This window comes from Megalops cyprinoides, chromosome 15, assembly GCF_013368585.1.
Source record: "Megalops cyprinoides isolate fMegCyp1 chromosome 15, fMegCyp1.pri, whole genome shotgun sequence".
Lineage (NCBI taxonomy): Eukaryota > Metazoa > Chordata > Actinopteri > Elopiformes > Megalopidae > Megalops > Megalops cyprinoides.
Window position 1 is genome coordinate 31,856,770 of NC_050597.1, and position 23,122 is coordinate 31,879,891.

Genomic DNA, 23,122 nt, shown 5'->3' on the forward strand with positions numbered 1-23,122 from the left:
GTTGTAATGTAGATCTGTAAACGTACAATTTCCAGAGGTTTTGTTTTTTTTCAATAGTTATGTTAGTCATCAGAGAGAATGATCACAATGGTCTAATACTGTAATAGCATTGCCCTCCTTTTTGTTGAATGAACTATTCAGAACACATTCGTTTCCACACTGACACTGTTGTGGAGCCATCTAAACATTGTGAAGGAGCTGAAATAACGTACGCAGTGTAAGTCGCTTACATGTGCTTGTTCACGTATGGCTGTGAATAATTCCAACATTTATGGAACATTGTTAATTTTTTCATGGTTGTATCCTAATTTAAAAACCAGAATCCCATAATGTTTTGCACTTTTTCCAATTTTCATTCTTTCACCAAAGACAAAGCCTTCCTTATCAATGTCACTAAGGCTGTATTTGATAACCCCGCCAAGGCATGCATTCATCACTATTGATGACTAATATAATCCATACTGCTGTTATGGTGACCTATACAGGGAATAAGGAATGATTTTGGACACTGACTGTTTGCTTGGTGAGAGGAACTTTGCCTATGGTTCATTTTCAAAGGCGTACTGACTTTTTCACAAAAACCTGAAGCTCCAACAAAAAGAATACTTAAAAATTATGTATGTTTAACTTCAGTTTATTGAACTAATGGCTTAATGGAAACCTACAATTTAACCTCTAGGCCACCAATTCTGCTTCAGTACAGAGTAGCATTGCTAATTCCATAAGATACTGCAACTTCCCAGGTAAATTCAATCTATCATCATGTATTCACCTTAGATGTAACTTCTAATGAGCAAGATGTTTTCAAAGGAGTTTATCATGATGCAATTATCATGATGTGGTCTTGAATAATGGATGAGATCATAAGGATGGATCCCATCAGAATAACTTTTTTAAAGCATGCCTTACCAATGGACAGGATTGATTGTTGTATGCATCTGCCTGCAGTCTTACAGCCTGTCTCCTGAAGACAACAAATTTCCCTTCCTTCCCCCACTATGACGTCATTCTTGTGTTAGGGCCCAACACAATGACCAACATTCACTCGAGTCTTCCATCTTTATAAGAACCACTGATATGTTTTTTCAAAAACAGTTGATCAGTAAGTAGTATATATATCTGTTAAAAATGGAACACAGAAAAGAAATAATTCTCTGTTTTGGAAACAAATGTGGTAAGTATTTACGTATTACAATAAATATTATATAATACAATGTATTATCATACATTTTGGTGTTTGGTGCATTCAATCGTAGACAGTTCACAAAAATTGCCCACAAAGGGGAAAGAATATTCATATGCACACACATGTGTGTGTTTACATATACATGCTCACATACATGTTTAAATGTTATTTCAAAGCTTGACTGACCCTGACCCTGAGGCAGCGCATCACTAATTGCAACCACCTGCATGCATTGCTGGTGGGAGGGAGACTTTGCGGTTTCCACAGCCCATTTTCTCCACACCAGGGTGCTGTTCCAAACGCAGAGGCTGACGCCATTTCATCAATCTTGTTTCATTGACAGGAAAACAGCTTCAAACAAAAGGGTGATAATGGATTTTTTTGCCCTTAAACTTTCACAGATGAAAGCTGCATGTCAGCAAGCATCTGTTTCTGAGCTGTTGGGAGAGAAGTCATCAGGGCTTCAGGGCAGACTGGGAAATCTCTGCTCTGAAGACAGAACCATCAGAGGCCAGTGCACTCATATAGACAACAAGGGCAAAAAATATCTGTAAAAACCAACTACCACAACATAAAGAGTACAAAAAGAACAAAGTAACAAGCTATCCAGAACCTACAGTTAGCGGCATTTAGGGAGTGGGCCTGACCATGAAATGGTGTAAAATGGGGGCTCCTGAGTGGCTCAGTCGGTAAAAGCACTCATTCTGAGTGTAGACTGAGTGCTACGGCCTGGGTTCGAACCCGACCGTGTCACTAGCCGACAGTGGCCGGGAGCTCACAGGCGGAACACATTGGTTTCGATCAGCCAGAAATAGGGGTGGGTACATCGGCGGGGGCTTCGGTCCCATTAGCAACCAACAGCAACCATTAGCTTCGGTCCCATTAGCAACCCCTGCTGGTCGATCGGGCACCTGTGGTCCATACGAAATGTCTTCTTCCGACTCATCTCTGTGATAGCTTAGCTTGTGGACCTCAGTGTGAAAAAAAGCAGCGGCTGACATCACTTGTCTCAGAGGAGGGCATGTGTTTGTCCACGCTCTCCCAGATGAATAGTGGGGGTTGTGCAATGAGAGCGAACATCGATGATGACAAATTGGACATTACAGAATTTGGGAAAATGGGCATTCCAAATTGGGGAGAAAATGGGGGGAAAATGGTATAAAATGGTGACAGACAGACATCATACAGACATAAAAAGGACAAACTGTTAGAATTCACTGCAAGGCCAAAGGTTCCATTTAAAATTAAATACCTGTGCATTTAAGCTGTGTGAGTACTGTGTGCACACACACAGCTGCATGGTGCCATTTGTGGGTTGTGTAATTACACTATCAGAACACCGCAACATGTTTGTGCACAGTAACTACACAGAAGCACCTATATTAACAAAGTTTAAATCCACAGGCATAAAGCCATTACATTGGAATGGCCAAAATGACCGTGCAAGAAATAAAAAGTTAATCAGTCAAACCGGTAATGAAAGTAATGAAAAATTGTTTTTTATTTATTTTGTAATTATTCATTTATTTAGGAGAGAGTTTAAAATCAGCCTCCTTTGAGTGATCAACAGGGTTTTCATGACTAATTGTTTGATCATTGGATTGGCATTGGATGGATACTGCACTTAATATACACACTAATATATACTGTATACACTTAGGACAACATTAATCTGTGGGGTGTCATTCATTAATATGAATTATACCAAGGTGAATGAGCAAGTAATACAAACACAAATGAACAGATCAACAAAAGCAGCACAAAGACTGGCAAGCAGTCATGAAAGCTCCAGTTCAGACCAAAATTATGAGCATCCACTAGAGGGCGATAAAAAAGGCAGGATGGTGGCAGCATGCTACACGCAGACGCCAACAGCACAATACATGCCTGTTTCATGGCAAAGGTCTCTAGCTGCAGTACGACTTCTTAAAGCATTTTGTGGGTCTGAACAAAACCCCCTCCTCCCCAGCCCCTATGTCCCACCCCCCCTCACCCCCCTCACCCCCCTCACCCCCCTCCCTCAAAAGAGGCTTTGGAGCCACACAACCATACTTGGTCTGGTTTTTGACTTACTTTCTGCCTCGAGTTGAGTTATAACTCCCTCCGTATTTCTTCCGATTAAGGATGAGAGCAGCAATTTCGGGCACGTAGCGAGCAAACATGGCCTACATGCATGAAACAGAAAGAGAAGACGGCATGCAGAGAGTGTTCTACTGTGCTCACAGCAGCAGAGCCTCGCCGGGTACTTACTTCCGCCCATTTACCGCACTATAGGAACCACCATATTTCTTGCGGTTTCCTATTAACTCTATGATTTCAGGGACGTAGCTGGCGAACATGGCCTGAGGAGGAGACAGGAGACAAGAAGACAAAAAAGACTCTAAAAAAGAGGTGGAAGTGGGTGCTCCCTTCAAGAGACGCCACAATCTGATTAAGCAAAATGGAAGAAAAAGTTTTTAAAAATTTTTTAAAGATTTAAAAAAGGCAAAGGTCAAAAAGCTCAAGTGAGCAGCTCTTCAAAAGATGCTGCGATATGCTTAAACAATACAGAAAAAACAACAAAAAAAACCCAGGTCCTGTGACATCAGATCTGAAAAGACTAAAAAACTGGGGTGTAGAGAGTCACCAAATATGGCTTCTCTTTTTTGGATCAACATACATGCTAATTTAAAGCAAAAAACTACATACAAATTTGCATCCGCTGACAACTGAGGATGTTTCTTTTGGAATTGGGGAAACAAACAAAAGCAAACCAAGTTTGCTGTCTAGAACAACAGCCCCAGTTTTTAATGTCATTGGTTTGGAAAGAAAAAAAAAAGACATCATAAAAAGTAAGCACAGTTGACTCCTCATCATTTGCAACTGAAAAAAGCTATTTGAAATTAATGAAGAGGAGGAAAAAACCTGTGTGCCATGTTTTGTCCAACAAACACTAATGACCTGGTAGGCCGATTTGGATAGAGCAGCCTAACAGTACACTGCTGCGGAATTCATTAAGACTCGTTAGGATGTCTGTTAAATGAGCTGGCTGCTATTCTGTAGCCGTGTCATCCTAATAACCACTCTGTTTGGCTTCCTGATTGATCCAATGGGAACCAAAGGCTCTTTGTTATTCCATATAAAACCCTACAATGAAAGGGACCCACGACATACCGGAATTATGCCTTTTTCCCCAGTACTCAGTTAAGACATAAATTTGATATTGGATGGTGGGGGAATGTTGGGAGCTTTCAAGCATTTTTTCAAGCATTCATGTTTACTCTTAAGAACCTCAAAACAAACATTTTTGTGAGGTGTGTCTTGTCCCATTTTTGGTGCCATCTGACAACAACTCACCACATACGTCACTGTCTTGGAGCAGAGATGTGTCATGAAGAATGTAGTAATCTAGAATATTTATTCTAATAGAGCAATAGCTCTTCATCTAAGTACTTCTGAAGAGCTTGATTCATATATATTTCAATTCTCCAGGTATTCCAGTGCTCGAGGTTTTCTATACCAAACCCTTTAAGGAATGAACCCTACAAGAATCTATGAAACAAATATTGAATCCTAGTCACCATGGAAATTGTGTGGTGCCTAATTGTCGGAATGCATAAACTGTGTGTTCAAAAACATACACTAAGCCTTTTTCCTGATGGCTGTCTTACTGAGAGACTTATGACTGGCAGCTGGTCATTGTGGTGACTGTCAGGCTGGCCTATGGTGTATCTTCCTGTCACAGTGTTTGTTGGATTTTGGGAGAGGGACACTAGGGGATTTTGGTGGCAGTGTGGGGAGGGGTGGTTGCTGGGGGGTTGCGGGTTGTAAATTCCTGAAACAAAACAACAATATTATCAACCAGTACCAGAAGTATTTCACCTCACATTAATGACTAATATTTAATTTATTATAACACACTCTATATTTAAACAATACATGTACACACACTGAAAATACTGATGTTTGACTACAGCTGAGGCAAACTTAAAAATAAATCAGTCACATTCAGATAAAAGGGAAAGCAAAATCAATAGCTCCTAACATCAGTTATTGTGCAACTACATAAGCTACATGCAGGGGTTGCAATGATTCAGGGTGTGTGAGTGTTGGGGGAGGGAGGGTGGAGAGTACAGGTATGGACGGACAGGTAGGAAACAGATTTTTACCAAACCACCGAGGATGAAGAAGACCATGAACAGGCGGCCAAGGGTGGTCCGCGCATACACGTCCCCGTACCCCACAGTGGACATAGTGACCATCAGTAGGTAGACACATTCCCAGTAGGAAAGTGACTGGGAATTCTGGAAGTTTTCCCAAGGGTCCCCTGAGTTTTCCACCTGAAATAAGAGGGCAAAATATATTTCAATGGCAGAAAGTTTCATGGAGTAAAACAATTTGTTAATGAAAGCCTCCTTCTCTACTGTCTCTTTAACCCAAATACGTAGCAGTCCCTTTCCTGTGGTCACGCCACCCAATCCTTTTCTAAAGATGGAAGGAGTGACACAATTATGGCTATGCTTTGGTCAGTGGCAAGAAAACTTAAATTACTTTTGCTACCATTTCAAGATTAAACAGGGGGAGAACAGTTTTTTTCTGGGCCTATGGTTATGCTGTCACCTAGTGGTCACATTGTCTTCCTACACTGGAGGGCACAGCCCTGCCTCACTGCACTTATCCATGTCATAAAAAGGGACCATAACTTTGACTTCTATTTAAAAAAAAAAAAAAAGAAAGAATGATGAAAGAGATTACAATGCCATGATTTGTAATTTAAAAAATCTCTCTCCATAAACGCACATCAAGATAGAGTACACATTGAGACCTTTTTTTGTTGTTTAGCTTTTAGAGAAAAAAGCATAGCTCACCAAATGAATGAACCCCGCAGCTGTTAGCCAGGTGCTTATGAAGATGGAACACAGATTCACCAGCTTGATAGAATTGCTGTTGAAAACAAAAACATTCCATGTTTCTCAAATGCCAACATTCCATGATGACATTAGAGGAACAGCTTAAGTGTTTCAACCTTTTGAGTCTCTCCAGAACTCGTTTACATTTATTTATTTACATTTATTTATTCATTCATTTATCCAAAGCGACTTACAAGTGAGGTACAATACAACACAAGCGAAAAACCATGTGAAAACTCTGGTGTTCTTTTCACAACATTTTTCTTTCAAAATAAAATATAAATGAAAATGTTGAATTTCCACCTGAACACCAATCGCTTACAGTGACATATGTTCACATGGCACAAATATCATTATATGGGTATTAGAACTAGACAGTGTTCGGCTCAGCTGATGGAACACACCCAGAAGGATGTGGGTTCAAATACCTGGGTTTAAATGCTGAATAGGGCTTTGATGTTGTAAATGTTGCTGTGACCAATAGTGCATTACTGGAACCAATCCAGTACAAATTCAAGTAGACATACTTTAAAAAAAGTTTAAATAATTCCCTTTAAAGCCTTTATCTAAATCTGGATCAGAAAGTAGTGTTTTGTTCAAGTACACTTGAAAAAATACTTTGTGAAAAAGCACTTAATGTATAGTACAACTGAAAGGAGGACACAGCTTGGACAGGTCATAAGTTTTTGTAAAAATGCTTCCTTGATTGACTCACAGTACTTGCTTACTTGAAACTACTAGTTGTCTATTTTTGCATTTAAATTGAATGACAGCTCTGTAGAAGCAAATGGACAATATTCCCGACCACAACTTCATGGACATTGACATACCTCTGTGTTGTTGTTTTGTCCTTGCAATAAAGGAGTACTTTCATTAAAATACTTATGTAAAACAACACATCCAACGATTTAATGATCGATTTCACTCTTGGGCTTGATCGCTTTTACGCCATTTTATTCCTCTTATGGTTTTTGCGGGCCTTTCCCAGGAATGTAAACTTGGGCTTTTTTTTGTACTGCCACTGTCTCTGTTCTTACCTCCATTAATCTAAAGGCATTATCCTGAAACATTTTGCTGAGCTCTGAGCTCTTCCTAACATCTGTGTAAAAAGCTTTCACCCTAAGCCGCTGGAAACCACGGGAGTGCTGATGCACTATGGGTGAAATTTCAAAAAGAGTGGAAGCTTGAAAGGCCGCACATTAAAAGGGGGCATTTTATTTCTGATTGTGGATTTTCCAAACTCCTAAGAGCAATTTTAATAGGAGGGAAAGGTTGACTAAGATCTCCATGAAATTTAGCAACAATTAATAATGACAACAGGCCACTTAGCTTATACAGGCTCCTGAGTCCAGTCTTAAACACTCTAGGGTCTTTAAGGATCTCTACTTCCACTATGAATCCCGCTAAGATATCACATGCATTAATAACTCCATTCACTCTCAGCTTATTCTCACAGGGCATAGGAGATACATATTCTCAATCCTTCTTCAAAGGTACAATCACAGGATGAATGAATCGTTATAATGAAAAAACTATGTTCAGTACTGTAAACCTTCCATACCCTCACAATGTGTTTATGCAAAATAAGGTCAACCGTAGAACATGGAGTAGCCCTGAGTCATGCATGTCATGAAGTCACAGGTGGGTATGAACCACCACAGGTGGGTATGAACCACTAGTAAACCATGAACCACCATTGAGTAGCAGTGCTACATCAGTGTTAACTTCATGTTCATTTACCAGCTACTCTGGTACTAGCTACTTCTCTTTTCTGTAAACTACTGCTTACTCTAATATCATACTGTGTTTAGTAGAGCTTGATTACTCATTGGCAACTACATTAAGACAGTGTGATTTCTGTAATAATAATAAGGATTTTCCATTTAAAAGCACAATGTTAATTTCCAGTTTCTTCTCTCACACACACACAAATAGCTTCTTTGGACTTCTTAAGTAAACGGTTTTGGGTACTTCCTGCAATACTTCCATGTGACCTCCTGTAATAATGTTCCAGTCAGCGGATCTTGGGAAGTGAGTGAGTGAGTGTGTGAGTGTGTGTGTGTGAGAGTGTGTGTGTGAATGTGTGAGTATGTGTGTGACAGAGAGGAAAAATGTGTATATGTATGTCTCACTGCTAAGAAATTCAAAAACGAGTTGCTGAGGAATTACCCCAGACCAGTGATTGCAGAATTAAAATGTCCCCTTTAAGCCAAATCCACAAGTATGAAACAAACTGAAGTATAACACATTTCAACAACCTCTTAAAAGGGGGGTGTTAATCATTAGCAACATGTCTGTTAATGTATGAGGGGAAAACCCATAACAAGCACCCAATAACTACCTCATCAAGGGCTAATTTGCTTACTCATTGGTAACCAGCAAGCATTAAGCCTTTTTTTGCTGTAAAATAACGTTGCTACTGTCAGTATTAAGGACATCAAGGGGTACAAATATTTATACAATTGCATCTTGGTTATGCCTTGGTTTGTCTTGGTTACAGTTACATTAGCCGTTTTCACATATGAACTCCGGACAAAGTGCAGAGAATCAGGTCCACAACTTGGCCAGAATTGCCCTTTCACACATGTAGCACGCAGCCGAAGATTGTCCGTGACAGACGCGTTCTCACCTACAGGAAATACTCCGCTTTGGTTTAGGTGAGGGGCGGCGCCTGGGTAGAGCGTGCAGGAGGCAGGACATGACGCAAAAAGTACGCTGCAGAAATCGCAGTGTACTGCGTGCTACAAAAGTATATACTGTATACTGCATACTATTTTTCAGTGCAGTACCCAGTATGCGACCATTAATAATTACATTTGTAGTACGTTACATTGTCGCTTGAAATCATTGTGAGCTTAGAAACGTCCAGATTTCCTTATGGTATTTTCCAGTTAGACGCCACTTGCATTCTCATGAGTGAAAAGTATTGACAAGATCACCTAAAGTATTCGCGAGTTGAAGTATTTTCAGTTTTTTTCTTTTCAATGTCTTACCTTTCGGTGGTATGGGTACATAATGTGGCACGAAGGAGGAGAAGGCGAACATAGCTAATATACTTTTGGGTAGCCTATAAAAAATCACACATAGCCATCCAAATGATGCTACTGGTACACATAATTTATTATTAATTATACATTTATTATAACAATAAGGTAAGTTTTTGTTGTTCGCTATGTAATGTTAGATCACCAGTTCACCTCTCTCACTATACCTATCACTAGCTAGCTACTAACCAGATAATAAACTACTAACCAACGTTATTAATCATCGTAAGAGACAAGTTTTGGCAGTATAGCTATAGCTAACTATCTCTTTAATGATCATTGGACTCAAAATAGCATGTATTTGGACATCCGCAATGTCAATGAAACTGTGGAAAGCTATGTACAGGCGCGCGGAAAAGAGTACGAGGCAGATGTTTGTATTCTTCTGGTTTCGCGCCAGTCGCATGACAGAAACGTCATCAACACGCCCACTCGCTCGAGTTGGATTCTCCGGAACGTTGCCTGCTCTGTTCACACATGGGCTCACTACGACATGAGGCAGACTTTTCACTAGGGAGCTGGCAGAAAGAAGTCTGTCACATGTCCGGTACGACTTATTCGGACATTTGTGTTCACACATGCAGCTCCTCCGGCTAAGGGCCGGATACGTTCCGGCTTTCAGTGCATGTGTGAAAGGGGCTAGTGACACTATATTTGCCATTGTATTCTAAATCGCAAATTGTATTCTAAATTCAATGCAACAAAGCAATGTACCAACCAATGCAATACAAATGCTAGGAGTTAGGGCAGTAAATACACTTACCTTGTTTTTAAAATATTCAAAAACTGTAAAATTTCTGAGAACTGGATCAATCTCAGGGCTCTTAGAAACCTTAAACCTGCATGAAACAAGAGGACAGCATTTAATTCACATAATCCCATCAGGGCTACCTCTCTGCTATATCTCAATAAAAAAAAGAAAATGAAAAGAAAGAACATTTGAAGACAAGTCAACATGCACATTATTGCATAAAATAAACATTTTTTCATATAAAAGTAATTCTTCATAATAAAATAATACATAAGAGATGAAATCATGTATTACAGTGAATTCATGTCAGTGATAGACTGGAACCATTAGTCCTGTATTAAAACCAAAAACTGTCACCATTCCTAGCTGTTCGAGGACATCTTTGAGCTCAACTCTGTGTTAAGAGATAGACTGCTTATTTATGTTACCATATACAACAGCACCATCACTTCAAATGTGTTTAATGTGACTGAGTGGGTTTACGCCTTTCTCACAGTGATTAATGAGCCTCTTACACAGGCAAAGGGAAACAGTACACCACTGCAATGATGCATTACAGGACATTACTCAGAAGGGAGGGAAAAAAACAGATTGCCTTGGATATTGGGATTATACATGTTTCTATATGTTAAAATCTCCAAAATACTTTGTGATTTCAGTACAGTTATGAGAAAGGGTAGACTTCTTCAGAGAAATATATAGTCTTATATTGTCATTTACAAATTTTATAGAATTTTGTCCAATTTCTTTTCAAAAAACAGTTTATAGGAAAGAGTATTTTGCACTCTAATGGTGTGGATTTGCACTATCTGCTGTAGGCCTACATATAATGCCTGTGTATTTCCCATTCTAAAGCACCATTAGCTACCAGCATCATCACCCTCACACCAGCAAAGCCATTCATACACAAGCACACAGGCATCATACTGCTTGTATTAGTTTCTAAATATAATAACTGCAGCAAGGTTTGCAAATAACCCCAAAGCTGCAAAAAGCCCAACTAAATTCTATCTTAGGCCTTGGCCAGGGCTGGAGCCCAAAGGTCTGTATTTTGGGTTAGTGTCATGTCATCCAGGCTTACCCCAGGAGGACATGATATACATGCAGGAAGACGGAATACGCAAGGCCGTTCTGGTCCTCTTCTTCTGCACCCTGCCCGTGACCGAACTTCACCCTATACCCGTTCTGAAACAGCTCCCCACGCGCCTCCTGTTGTTCTCGAAGATTTCGCACACCGCCATTGGGCCCGCGGAACACCAGGATCTTGCTAGGGATCATGTCTCACAGCGCTCAGTGCCCCCTAGGGTCGCAGTCTGGGTCTGTGCGTTTTTACTCCCCCGCACAGAGACAGAAAGCATATTGCACCTTCCTCACAACTGAAGCACACTCAGGTTCCTTCCAAAGCTGAGCTATAAGACAGCTCCTTGGCAATAAAATACATGTAGCTGAATGCAGCTCAATTGCTTCTTCACCACCGAGAATACTGACGGGAGCGGTTCATCTTAAGCAGTCTGAGGACGGCAGCAAAAAACATAAGGCTGGAGGAACTCAAACGATGCTGTCAGCTTTATCATAGATCCTCACGCTGCCCCACAATCACTCTTGTAGTGCTGTTCAAAGTCCATGTCCATCAGGATATTACACTCTAAGCTCCTTTACGCATTGCCCACAGCAATGGACAGACCTCATGTCCAGCTTGTCCACATATTTCAGCAGCTGTTACATGATGCCCTACTGCTGCTGATCATCATTCTCACTTTATCACTTATTGATGAAATAAACACAGACAGATTTCTATCCCATTTCTCAGATTGTGTTGCCATAAAGCTATTTGTGTGAATGTTTTCACACAGTAGTAATTCCCTATTGAATGCTCAGAGGCAGAATGCTTTTGTAATCATTGAACTCATCTAGGGATTTACCTAGAAGAGGCAAAATTGGAAACAAAAGGAGGAAAAACAATAATCCCAAATTAATCACAAGTGCTGGGCAAATACTCTTCCACCCCCAGGCTTAAGATGACACGTTATTGAAATCTCAGCATCCACACTACAGTTAAGTCCTACAAAACAATACATGGAAAGAGATGGTTTCTGCTACATATTGTTATAGGCTACAAAATATAGGCTATAGTTTTGTAAACAGCATCTTCTAAAACAGTAATGTGCAAATATGCAAACGAATCCAAAATAACCAAATATAAGGGGTGGGGTTGTATTTCAATATATCAAAATATACTGAATCTATTTAAACTATAATAAACTATTGTCAGCATAAGCATCATTTACGCTGGGGACATGTCCCCACCACTTTTTGTCAGGGCCCACTTCGTCCCCACCACTTTTTGAAAGCCTGAACATGTGAACCCGTCGTTGTCCCCAGCACTTTTCAAAACAAACTGACACCCATGATTGCCAGTGTCATAAGTAAATGTATGTAGACATTGCAACTGATTTGACCTTTTCCTCTATGTGTAACACAAGCATAAAATTACACAAAATCACATTAGATTAAGTATAATTTACATATCTGTAAAATACAGTGTCTATGTTCATTTGTCCATATGTCCATTTTTCCTATACAAAAGCAGGATCCAAACCTGCAGGTAATGGGCACGTAAGAACACCTGAAAATGGTTCTCTCATTAGTAGAGCTTAAAAGACTGTTTTAAGCTTCAGCTGCAAATTCCTCCATTTTCTGTGGTGAATTTGATATGCATTACATTTGTTGATTTTTTTTGTCTGTACTCCACTCATGCATTTCCTCAACACCCCACACACAACCACTCGTAAACACCCCTTACACATACTGTTAGCTACAGCTTCTGCTGAGCATGTACACACAGTACTGTTAACTACAGCCACTCCTGAGCATGAACACACTGTACTGTTAGCTACAGCCACTCCTAAATACCCCAACACAGTACTGTTAACAGTAGCCAGTCCTGAGCAGGGACGTACAGTACGGTTTGCTCCAGCTACTCCTAAAACACCCCACACACAGTACTGTTAGTTACAGCCAGGGCTGTAGTGGAGGCTAAACGCACGTAAACGGCGTTTACGCACCTCCTACATTTCTGAAATAGCGTTTACGCACCTTAAAATAGAGTTTATGCAAATTTAAGAGTTAGGCTGGGGCCGCACCAGTTGCGTCACGTCTGCGTGACGGTCGCGGAACGTCTCAATTTTCATTTCGGCGCCCATGTTAACGGGTTACAGCAGCCATACAACCTACGCGAGACGCGCGGCTCGAGCCTCGCTGCAGCTGCGAGTCATCTAGACTTTCAGCATGGAGCCAATTTTTTTTCGCATGACGCGCGCGGTTCTCAACAAAAATAGACAGTTAAAACGATCTGTTGATACTCATTATCATACCCGCAACATTACATAACTGACACCTTTCATTGTAGTTTCAATGTCTAGGGTATGTCTCAGACATGAAAATTTTTTTAAACCATTTTAGCAATCGCATGTTATCAGTAGGTGATTTGTTAAAAATGAACAGGGGGGATGGCAGATGCACATATCACTCTCTGCTACCAACTTGGGGATGGGGAGAGATGGCAGGTTAACAAGGGGGGCGCATTTTGGTCATTTTGCTAACAGGGGGATAGCATTCCCCCTCAAATCGCCTACTGCATGTTATTCTCACGGGTTAGCAGACCCGGACACTGAACTGCCCCGACTACAGCCCACCACAACGCGAGACGAGGTAGGTAGCAAAAAGCCAAACTTTAATTTACCAGTTGGGGTTAAAACTTACAATAAATTAAAAAAATAAAAAAATAAATAAATTCATTGACAGCACACCCTGGAGTCACCCCCTCTGCCTACTCTTCCCACTATAATCACCCCCCACAGGTAAGTGTACACACTCCAGATCCACAGCACACAGTCCCCTAACACCTTCACACTCGGGCAGAAAGCACTGCAATTTCCCCTCACAAACTGCAGTTGGCGCCTCCCTCTGGCCGGGGTAAGCCAGTCCCAGGTGGGGGTCGCAGGCTGCCGCCAGGAGCGCTCGCACGTACACTTGTACAGAACAGGCGTTGCTGCTGATATCACCTTCCTTCCAGCAGCAACGCAAAAAACACCCTCGTGTCCTATAAAGAGAGTCCTTTGCTGTCCGGACGCCAGGCTCCACAACACGTAGTCACCGGGGGGGGGGGGGGGGGGGGGGCGTTAGAGTCTTCGTAGTCACTGAATCTTTTATATTTTCCCACATCGTCAGCTGTGCCGAGATGGCCAGTGGGAGGTGCTTCGAGAATTAGCATTCAGCCATTGGCTAGTTGTCGTCATGAACGTGCAGTTTTGTGATAGGCTGCTTCGTGGACAGACCGCATATCTAATATCCACTGGAGGGAGAGTTATAGCTGCTATGCCAGCTAATCAACTCGCACGTTTGCAAAGAGGAAGGAACGGATCTTTTAGACTAGGGATTCAGTACACTCAGTTCACGTCAAAGCTTTGTTCAAAAGGATTTGTTCGTTCAAGAACTGCACATCACTACAGGCTACATGTGTACTATATAGTCAAGGAAAGAAGATGGTCCATTTTCTCAGCGCTCATTCTGAAATAGCCTACGTCGGGTTTTTGTCCTTATCAAGACGCAGTTCAGTAGCAAGATGGTGAAAAGCTCCAAGTTGCCTCCACCTCTAGTTTTTTGGGTGAACTCACATTCGTCGCCGGTTTCTCCGCCGGAGCATTTGGAGCAAAAGATAAAACGCGATGGCTTTCCTTCTGTCTATAATTCGCACTAAAACAATGAAAAAATGAATTAACCACGTTAATATTCTTTAGGAAATGTGAATAGACAGGTAGCATAAAAAAACCTAAAGTAACATTACATACAAAAAAGAAGAAAATAAATAGACTGCCTAGGACTGCTGTTTTACAAAATATTTTTCAATTAAACAAATAACAGAGGAGCCTACTTTCCAATTTGTAAGGGGGGGGGGGGGGGGGGGGGGGGAGTCGAACTTGAAGCAAGATGTAGTGGCAAGACAAATGCACAGCACGTCTGATTCAACAGAGACTGAACCCAGAACATCTGTTTATACAGTTTTAGATTTGGTTTGGGCGCCTATAATGTCCCGCGATAGGCTACTTCTCGATAATCCCACCCTTGGAAACCTGTAGAACAGAACCTCGAAACCCCCCGTGGAAATGGCTTTTAAACTGAGCCAGGCCAAGTGAAGAGGGATTGTTGTATATATTTTTTTATTTATTTATTTATTTTACAATTGAGCACACGCTTCTTAACGTTTGTCTGTCTAAACGAAATTTAAATTAAATTTATAATGAAACTAAATCAAACATTCTGGCCGTTATCAACGGCAAACTCAATGTAGAAAGATAAGGCTGGCAGTAGCAGCGCCGCAGCAGCAACGCTGGCGGTGTGGACAAACACACGCATGCGAGCCGCAGCAGTTCGGCGACGTAGCCGTTACGCACATGCGACGTAACCGGTGTAGCCCCGGCCTAAGGTTGACTAGCGTTACTTGTCTGGATTCCTGTCATCGACAAATGGATATTCACTGACGTTTAAATTGACGTTTTGTAACCGACTAGTCTGAACACTCAGAAAACAGTCTAAAATGAGCACATTTCCTCTATAATGTCAAGCATGATCTGAGAAAAGGTGGTGTGTATATAAAAACCATTTACTTAATCTCGTATTTCGAATTTTAAACAAACGGTGTTAGGATGATGGGTTGTGCTGATCATCCATACACGGACAAACGTGTCCGTGGCGTGACTTGACTGTGGCAAAATGATTTTTGATTGAAGAAAAAAATAAGTATATGAATTATTTCATTATTTTCCATTACATTGTACTTTAAAATGCTTGTAATTTCACATTTTTTTACTACTGGTTGCTCTGGGTTGTTTTCAGGTTATTATGGGATGTCCTTTGACTGCTTCATTGTTTCATACTGTAGCGAGCCGGAAGTTACGCTAGGTTTCTACGACGCGAAACGCCTCGCGAATTTCGCCGGGCGAATTTTCGCTCTGGGGGTGTGGTCGCGAACACAGCAAGCAGCTTGGCTATCCTGTTAGTAGCAAGTGTAGTTGTGGTGCGGTCAACCACAGTCAACTGTGATGAAATGGCATAGACGTTGCGTTGTGTATGCTCTCCACCAATTTAATTACCTCCCGTTTTAGCCGTTCATGTTCTGAATACAATAAGGTCACCCAGACATCGTAAAATCATATAAATGTTTTCATGCCAACGTTAGCTTGGCTATCCCAGCAATCTGCGTAGTGTATATGTGGTGTCTGAAAACGTTAGCGGTTAGCCTGTCACCAAGCTTAGAATGTATAAAAGATCTACAGGGGTCTATTTGTTTCAGCTAAGTTAATGTAACATAGAAACAACAACCCGTGTTGATGTAGATACAAATGGTTGCCCATACATCTTTTAATCATATACATGTATTCATGCTACATGTAGCCTTTAGCCTCCGCTGTCCTGGTCAGACTTTTTTTTATTACTCCCGCCCCTCTTTTTAACGTCACGTACCAAACACATGACACGCTGAACCGATTGGTTCTCACGTGATTCTCATTTGCATAAAGTTGGGATTTCGCCATCTCAATTTCGCTTGCCTCGGCGAATTCACCCCGATTTCGCCCAACCAGAGCGAATTTCGCCCCCATACAAACTGAATGAGAGCGAAGTGAAATTCGCTGCAGTGGAAGCGTACCCTTACCCGCGACACATTACCCATAATTCCCGGCCAATGCACCATTTGTAGTTTTGTTATTTAACTGCTTAGTTATGTGTTTGTTTAATTATTGTTTACATTGGTTATGCTAGTTAGCCACTTTGCTTTCATTGTCCATGTTTGTTTGGGTTTGGTAGGGTGCCACCGTTAAGTGGTTTGTGTTGCCGTGTGTTGACTTCCCTTACCCTTTGCCTTTTGTTGGTTGTAAAAATAAATGTGTGCTTGTAGATTGTCTTGTTAAAGACGGAACAAAGTACCTCAAAAAGTGTTTCCGCGTGCCTTCTTCTATGCAAAGGAACCGCAGCTTGCCACAATACTCTGTTTATGGTGATTCATTTACTTCATAGATGTTACTTTTTTTTTGCTTTCATACTGTCTTTTAAACTTTCATATTATGGTGATTAATACACTTCATAGACTATATCTATTCATTTTGATATGTTTTTCATGGTTTCATACTTTCTTTATGGTGATTAAGGCTCCAGGGAACACCCAGTGATGCCTGGCAACATGCTAGGAACCACCTAATGGTAACCTATAACAACCTGTTTTGTTATACAAGAGCTGTATTGCTCGGGACCCAAGCATTGGGTGATAACCTCTGTGTAGCAGCTAGCCCACTTCACATTTTCTCCAGGAAATGTGCATTCTACAAATAAATAAACAAATATTTTGAATATCTTTTTTTTTTACCGGTATGTCATGGTCCGCCTTACCTTGATCACAGAATTCATAGTTTACCCACCTCTTTTTTTTACCACTACACCCCTGGTTACAGCCACTCCTAAATACCCCCATATGCACTACTGTTAGCTGCAGCCACTCCTAAACATCGACACACACAGTACTGTTAGCTACAGCAGCTCATAAACTTCGAATTTTTTTTAGGGCTGCCCCCTAATAGTCAACCAAACCGTCGATGAGAAGAGTCTTAGTTGACCAAATTTTAATTGGCCGGTTAGTCGCAGAAAAAAAACCCCTCAAACTCCATTCGGGAGTTATTAGTTAGATTATGTCAGGCAGGAAATCATCCAAAGTGTGGGATCATTTTGAGCGTGTAAAGGACAACTCCGAGAAGGTGACATGCAAACTCTGCATGCAAAGATTTGTCGACCTCAAACATGACTTATCATGTGAAACATGTAAGTAGCCTAACGTTATTATCCCTTTCGCATGTAACTTATTTTTATGCTATATAGCGCTCGTGTTACGTTACATGGATCATTATGTTTTTATTAGCGTTATTAAGCTTCTCATAGTTTTCAGTTAGCATTTGCTATATTTTTTTACGTTAAATCACTGTTTCATCAAAGCTAGAATTGGCTAGAATTTTTACAATTTAGTGTTCTAATCACACCGGTTTTAGCATAGGCCTACGTGCTAAACGGCTAATCACAATGGTGTGCCCGTACGCTCAAAAGGGTTATTCCATTATGCTAAATAATTAATGGCCTAATTAACATTAACGAATTGCACAGTTAAGGCTATATGCAGCTAAATAGCACATATGACAATATATTTATCAGGCTTATCCAAGTATTCGTGGGGACTGGGGAAGCTAAATTACCTCGCTTACTGCATGTTTAACTTCATGTTCTGTTTTTTTATTTATCATTTGCTTTATAAGTTATCGTGTTGATGTTACAAGTTCATAAGTTGTGTGATGTTATACTGTGCTGAAATAAGTTAACAAAATGTTCAGTCTCCTTGCTGGTTCCGACACATTCAGAATCATTACCGCTTTTGCCGTTAGCATTGTCGTTAACAGGCGGCTTGCTTCGTGTGTGCACTTGTAAAATTTGTATTTTAAAGTCTCATTATTACGGTTTTGTAGGCTATTTCTCTGTCATGTAGCACAGTGTTAACAATGTTACTTATTATAACATTCTTTCTCAGCCCTGGAACTCACACCATTTTCTGGTGCACCAAAAAATATATATTTAAATAATTAAGTTAATATCACAAACGTGCGATGACTAGTCAACTAATGGCTTGAACAATAGGCTACTAGTCAACTAGGAAAATATTTGGTCGGGGGCAGCCCCAGATTTTTTAGTCATCATACTTAGTGCTCATCGAAAAAGAACTTGGAATATAATAGTTACATTAAGTACTAACCACCAGGTGGCAGATCATTCCCCACAAGATGGTGTGTGTGTTTAATTAGACAATTTTCTAATGATTTTATTCCTTCTCTTCAGATACTATTATAAATATATGACCTATACATATATCATTAACTCAGATGTCAATCTTTGGATATTTGTAAGAAAAAGGGTTTTATTTAACCACAAACCTAGAAGCATAAATGAATAACTGCACAAATTAGCTTCACCTTTTAATTACCAAGAGTAATGTAAGGTTGATATCTGAACTGTATGTTGTACAAATGAAATCTGTACTGAAATCTCGTTTTGATGAAAGCCCTAATTCTATGACAGTAGGACGTGGAAGCCAGCTTCTCTTAAAAACCAGTCCTAATAAAATGCAAAAGTGTACAGGGAGATGAGGGCAGTATGCTTCCCCAAAATAATGGAAATGTGTCCTGAGTCTGACAGGCTGAATCTGAGGTAGCTGCTCCTCCTGGGCAGGGAGAGGGAGTGTGTGACAGTGGCAGCACAGCTGTCTGACAGACAGTGAGTGATATTTATGGTCCATGTTCATCGTAATGTTCTTTAGTTTTTTAATTTTTTTCTTTAGCTTTTTTTAGTTTTAAACTCTATTTGTTGCTTGTTATTTCAATGTATGCTCTGGTAATATAACTGTCTGTGTCATGTCAAAATATCTAGCACAAATAAACAAAATGGAAAATCTGAGTTTCACTGTATTACTCATTATAGTATTACAGTGCTGGCTGATGCACTGCATATAAAACTGCAGAAGAAACTGACAAATCCAAACAATTTCATTTAACATCAACAAACCAAGCAGCCAAAGCAAAGCAACAAATAAGCTGCTAAACTCCAGGTGTCTCCAGCCAATCAGTAAGGCAGAGCTCGTTAGCCAATGGCCGATCCTGTTTGCTGGTGCACAGAAGCTGATGCAATGAGATCTCTCATGAATGAATTTCTGAGTTGGTGGTTAAGACAGTATACCCTCCGCATAATTACACATAACATAATTACACAAAACATTTAACATACACTTCAAAATACATCTTAACATTTTTGACAGCTTAATATCAGCAGGGTTTTTTTTTCTGGACAGGCAAAGACTGCCCCTCACTGGTACTAAAGGTAGACCACAAGCACTGTTCAAGTGGCCCCTAAAGATTGCCAGCAGAAGCTTTAACAAATCACCTTCTGAGTTTGGTAGTACAATATATCAAACATTTGTTTTATTAAACAAAAACATTAACTGCATTTAATGTGGCCTGTATTAAAAATATATACCAATACAGTTACAGACCATCTCCTCCTGCAGCAAGCAGACTACATGAGGATAGCATTGTGGTAGGTGGTATCCTGCAGCCTAAAACACAACTTTAACCTTGGAATGGCATTGTTTGCCGCTTGCTAATTTAAGTAACATTGAGCTTGAGCTGCTAATCATTATGTGCTCCACCGAGACATAAATAATTTTAAAGGGGTGGGCATACCTGGTTTGACGCCACTCCAAATCCTGAATGTGGAAATGAATGTTATTCTGGTAAGGTCATCGCTAATTGGGTGGAGAAGAAGGGGGAGCAGAGCCTTGTGGAGTCTGTTCTGGGAAGTGACGTTCTGTTTGAACCATTCAGGAGATTTGCTTTTATTTCCAGTTTTCAACAGCATTTCAACATTAACACAATGCTTCTTTGTATTTTTAACCAATGAGAAAACGGGTCAAGGCCTTGCCAGTCTCAGCAAAAACACAGAGCCATGTTTTCAAGTGCTGTTCAATTATAGAAACCGTGATTTTTCTTTTTCCTTGGTGAAAGTGGAGCTCTGGCTGCAGATGAGGCTAATACATATTCACACCTAAGAACTGGACGGCAGCAGCTTGCACTTCAGTCTTTTTCCCCCTGTCTGAGGGGGCTGAGTATCAGAGGAAGCATCTCCCATAAGAACCATGCAGGCCGAGGCCATGTCTTAGAAATTATACCGACACCCCTACTCTACAGTAAACCTGTTCCTGTCCTGTACAAAGAAAGGATATTTTGTATACATCTCTCACTTTTATTGAAGAAAATGATGAAAAAGCTTTATTCCACTCCAGTCTTTAGTGCAGCATTAATGTTAATTATGATAAAATAATTCCATCTTGCATATATATACTGTTAAAAACCTATTTTCAAACTAGTCCTAATATGACTGATTCTACAGCCAGCCTGTAGACACTGTAATTCTTACCATGCCACCATGGTTTTGTGAATAAATTGGGTTCGCTATACATGATGCATTAAGCCCCACATTCATGAACACAAGTTGCATTACATTACATTTTTAATTACAGAGCACTTGGCCCAACACTATTTATTTCAGTGCAAAACATGTCCCCCAATCACTGCTGTATTTACATGACACATGTGCCTGAAGAAATGCGCGCGCACACACACACACACACACAATGCATACATAAGCACACACACAAATACAGTATATTCACTGCAATTTGGTCATATTGGTGTTTTCCCAGAGATTGTTTGACAGCTGTGTTCTCAGGGAAAAAAAACATAGCTTGCTTGCCATTTCACTGAAAACCATGACGAGTGCATCTGTGAGGACAACAGCTCTGTGGCATGCGCACGCAGCACTCCGAGCGGCAGCCGAACTAGCTGAACGGCACGTACACGCACCACTGCAAAGCCTTGGAGGCTCTGTCACCCACCCTGGCTCACCTGTGGTCCAGCCCCTGTGACTGCAGCTCTGACTGACTGGAAATCATTACTAACTGACGGCAAGTGGGCACGGAACACTGACACGGCCAGTGAGACACAGCACAACTCCATTAATCCTGTCAGCACCAAGAGCTGCTGTTTCGTTCTGAGCCCATGGGCCCTTCAGACAGGGGTGGGGGGCTTGTACAGCACTGAGAGGCAAGAACGAGGCAGTATGTTAGTGACCCTGCCCCGACAGGCGAGATGCCAGGCACACCACTGTGTTGTACAGCTAATGGCTGCTGCTGGGCATAAGGTCCTCCTCACAGCCTGCCTGAACCCACCGTCCCTTCCTCCAGCAACAAAAACACCTTTGAACTCCAAATGATGCAATAAACTGATGGATGTTTCATTCCCGTCCATGTTAGCATCCATCGTTTTCCTGTAGTCAGTCAACTGCCTTTTCCAAGGGAATAATTTTACCAGGGAATAATTTTCCAGTTTGTTTCACAATTGGACTTGGTTTTAGTGGTTGTTCAATTCCTTCTGTAAAAGATTCTTTTCAACACTTTTTGACAACTTAAATTATAAAAATGCACTGTAACAAAATTGGATTGAGTTATTGATGACAGACCACATGCAGATGTAGTCCAGAGCTGGCCCTGACCAATTTGGTGCCCTAGGCAAGATTTTAGCTGGTGCCCCTTGCATCACAGCCAATTCCACCACCATGGTTAATTGTGGTTTTAAACTATTCTTTATGGTCAGAACATGACAAACACTTGCCAAACAGCGTTCACAAATCTGAGGTAGAACATTCAAAGCAATTAAAATTATAAAATCTTTTTTTCAACATCAAAATATGCATGAGTAAAATTAAATAAAATCCTTTTTCAGTCCTTTTTCCTCAACAAAATAAATATCTTAATAGAAAAATTAAGTGCTGCAGTGTGACAGCACACATGTCAGATGGCTCAGACTTCAAAGTTTAAAAGTGTTTTAAAGGATAATGTCAATAAATAAAACAACAGACAAAGAAATCTTAACTCTGGTTAGCATGCCAAACCCTTTGTATAGACGGGTTGAAACATGTAAGTGTTTTAGCTGACAATGTAAACAAAATAAATAGACAAAAGAAAATCTCAACTGTGGTCAATATCTTCTGTACAAGTTTTAAAAAAGAAAAGCCATTACCCTACAAGTTATTGGCAAGAAAGACAAGTCTGTCCACAGTCTCAGGTTTTAAAGCTGCCCTATGACAGCAAGCTTCTTGAATCCCTCATTTTCAACAGTGCTAATTGGAAGCATGTCTTTTGCAATGCAATACGCAATTGCATTTGTGAGGTCTTTGTGTCTTTTCGTTTTTTTTTTTTTTTTTTTTTTTGGTTGTAAGGCACGGTGCTGGAAAATGCTGATACCATCGTTTGCTGCTGGGTAGTTGCACTGGGTACTGGCCTGGTGCTTGTCGAGGGTCCACTAACAACACTCGTTTGGGACTGTAATTTCTTACTCTCTGCGTGTTCTAACAGGTGATATTGTTTCAAATGATGAAACAGGTTTGTGGTGTTGCCTGTCTTTGATGTCACGTCTCTTAAGCACAGTTTGCAGTGCACGCTGCTCTGTTTTTTTGTCGGATTGTAAATAGCCAAAATATCTCCAAACTACTTAAGCTGAGTGACCTTTCTTGTCGACGATGTCTTTGTCCTTTGAGCAGGTCATGGGCACTG

The 23,122-nt window shown here is 40.6% G+C and overlaps 1 protein-coding gene across 7 annotated transcripts in view; it reads right to left on the bottom strand.

The window, feature by feature from the left end:
• Positions 1-23,122, bottom strand: part of kcnma1a (potassium large conductance calcium-activated channel, subfamily M, alpha member 1a) — a 244,435-nt gene that overhangs the window by 71,412 nt on the left and 149,901 nt on the right. For all 7 annotated transcript variants that reach the window (XM_036546463.1, XM_036546461.1, XM_036546464.1 and 4 more), the window contains exons 6-9: positions 9,883-9,958; positions 6,034-6,109; positions 5,335-5,505; positions 3,437-3,528 (exon numbers count right to left, since the gene is read on the bottom strand). In XM_036546463.1, coding sequence (XP_036402356.1) covers positions 3,437-3,528; positions 5,335-5,505; positions 6,034-6,109; positions 9,883-9,958 — 415 coding nt within the window. The remainder of the gene's footprint in view (positions 1-3,436; positions 3,529-5,334; positions 5,506-6,033; positions 6,110-9,882; positions 9,959-23,122) is intronic.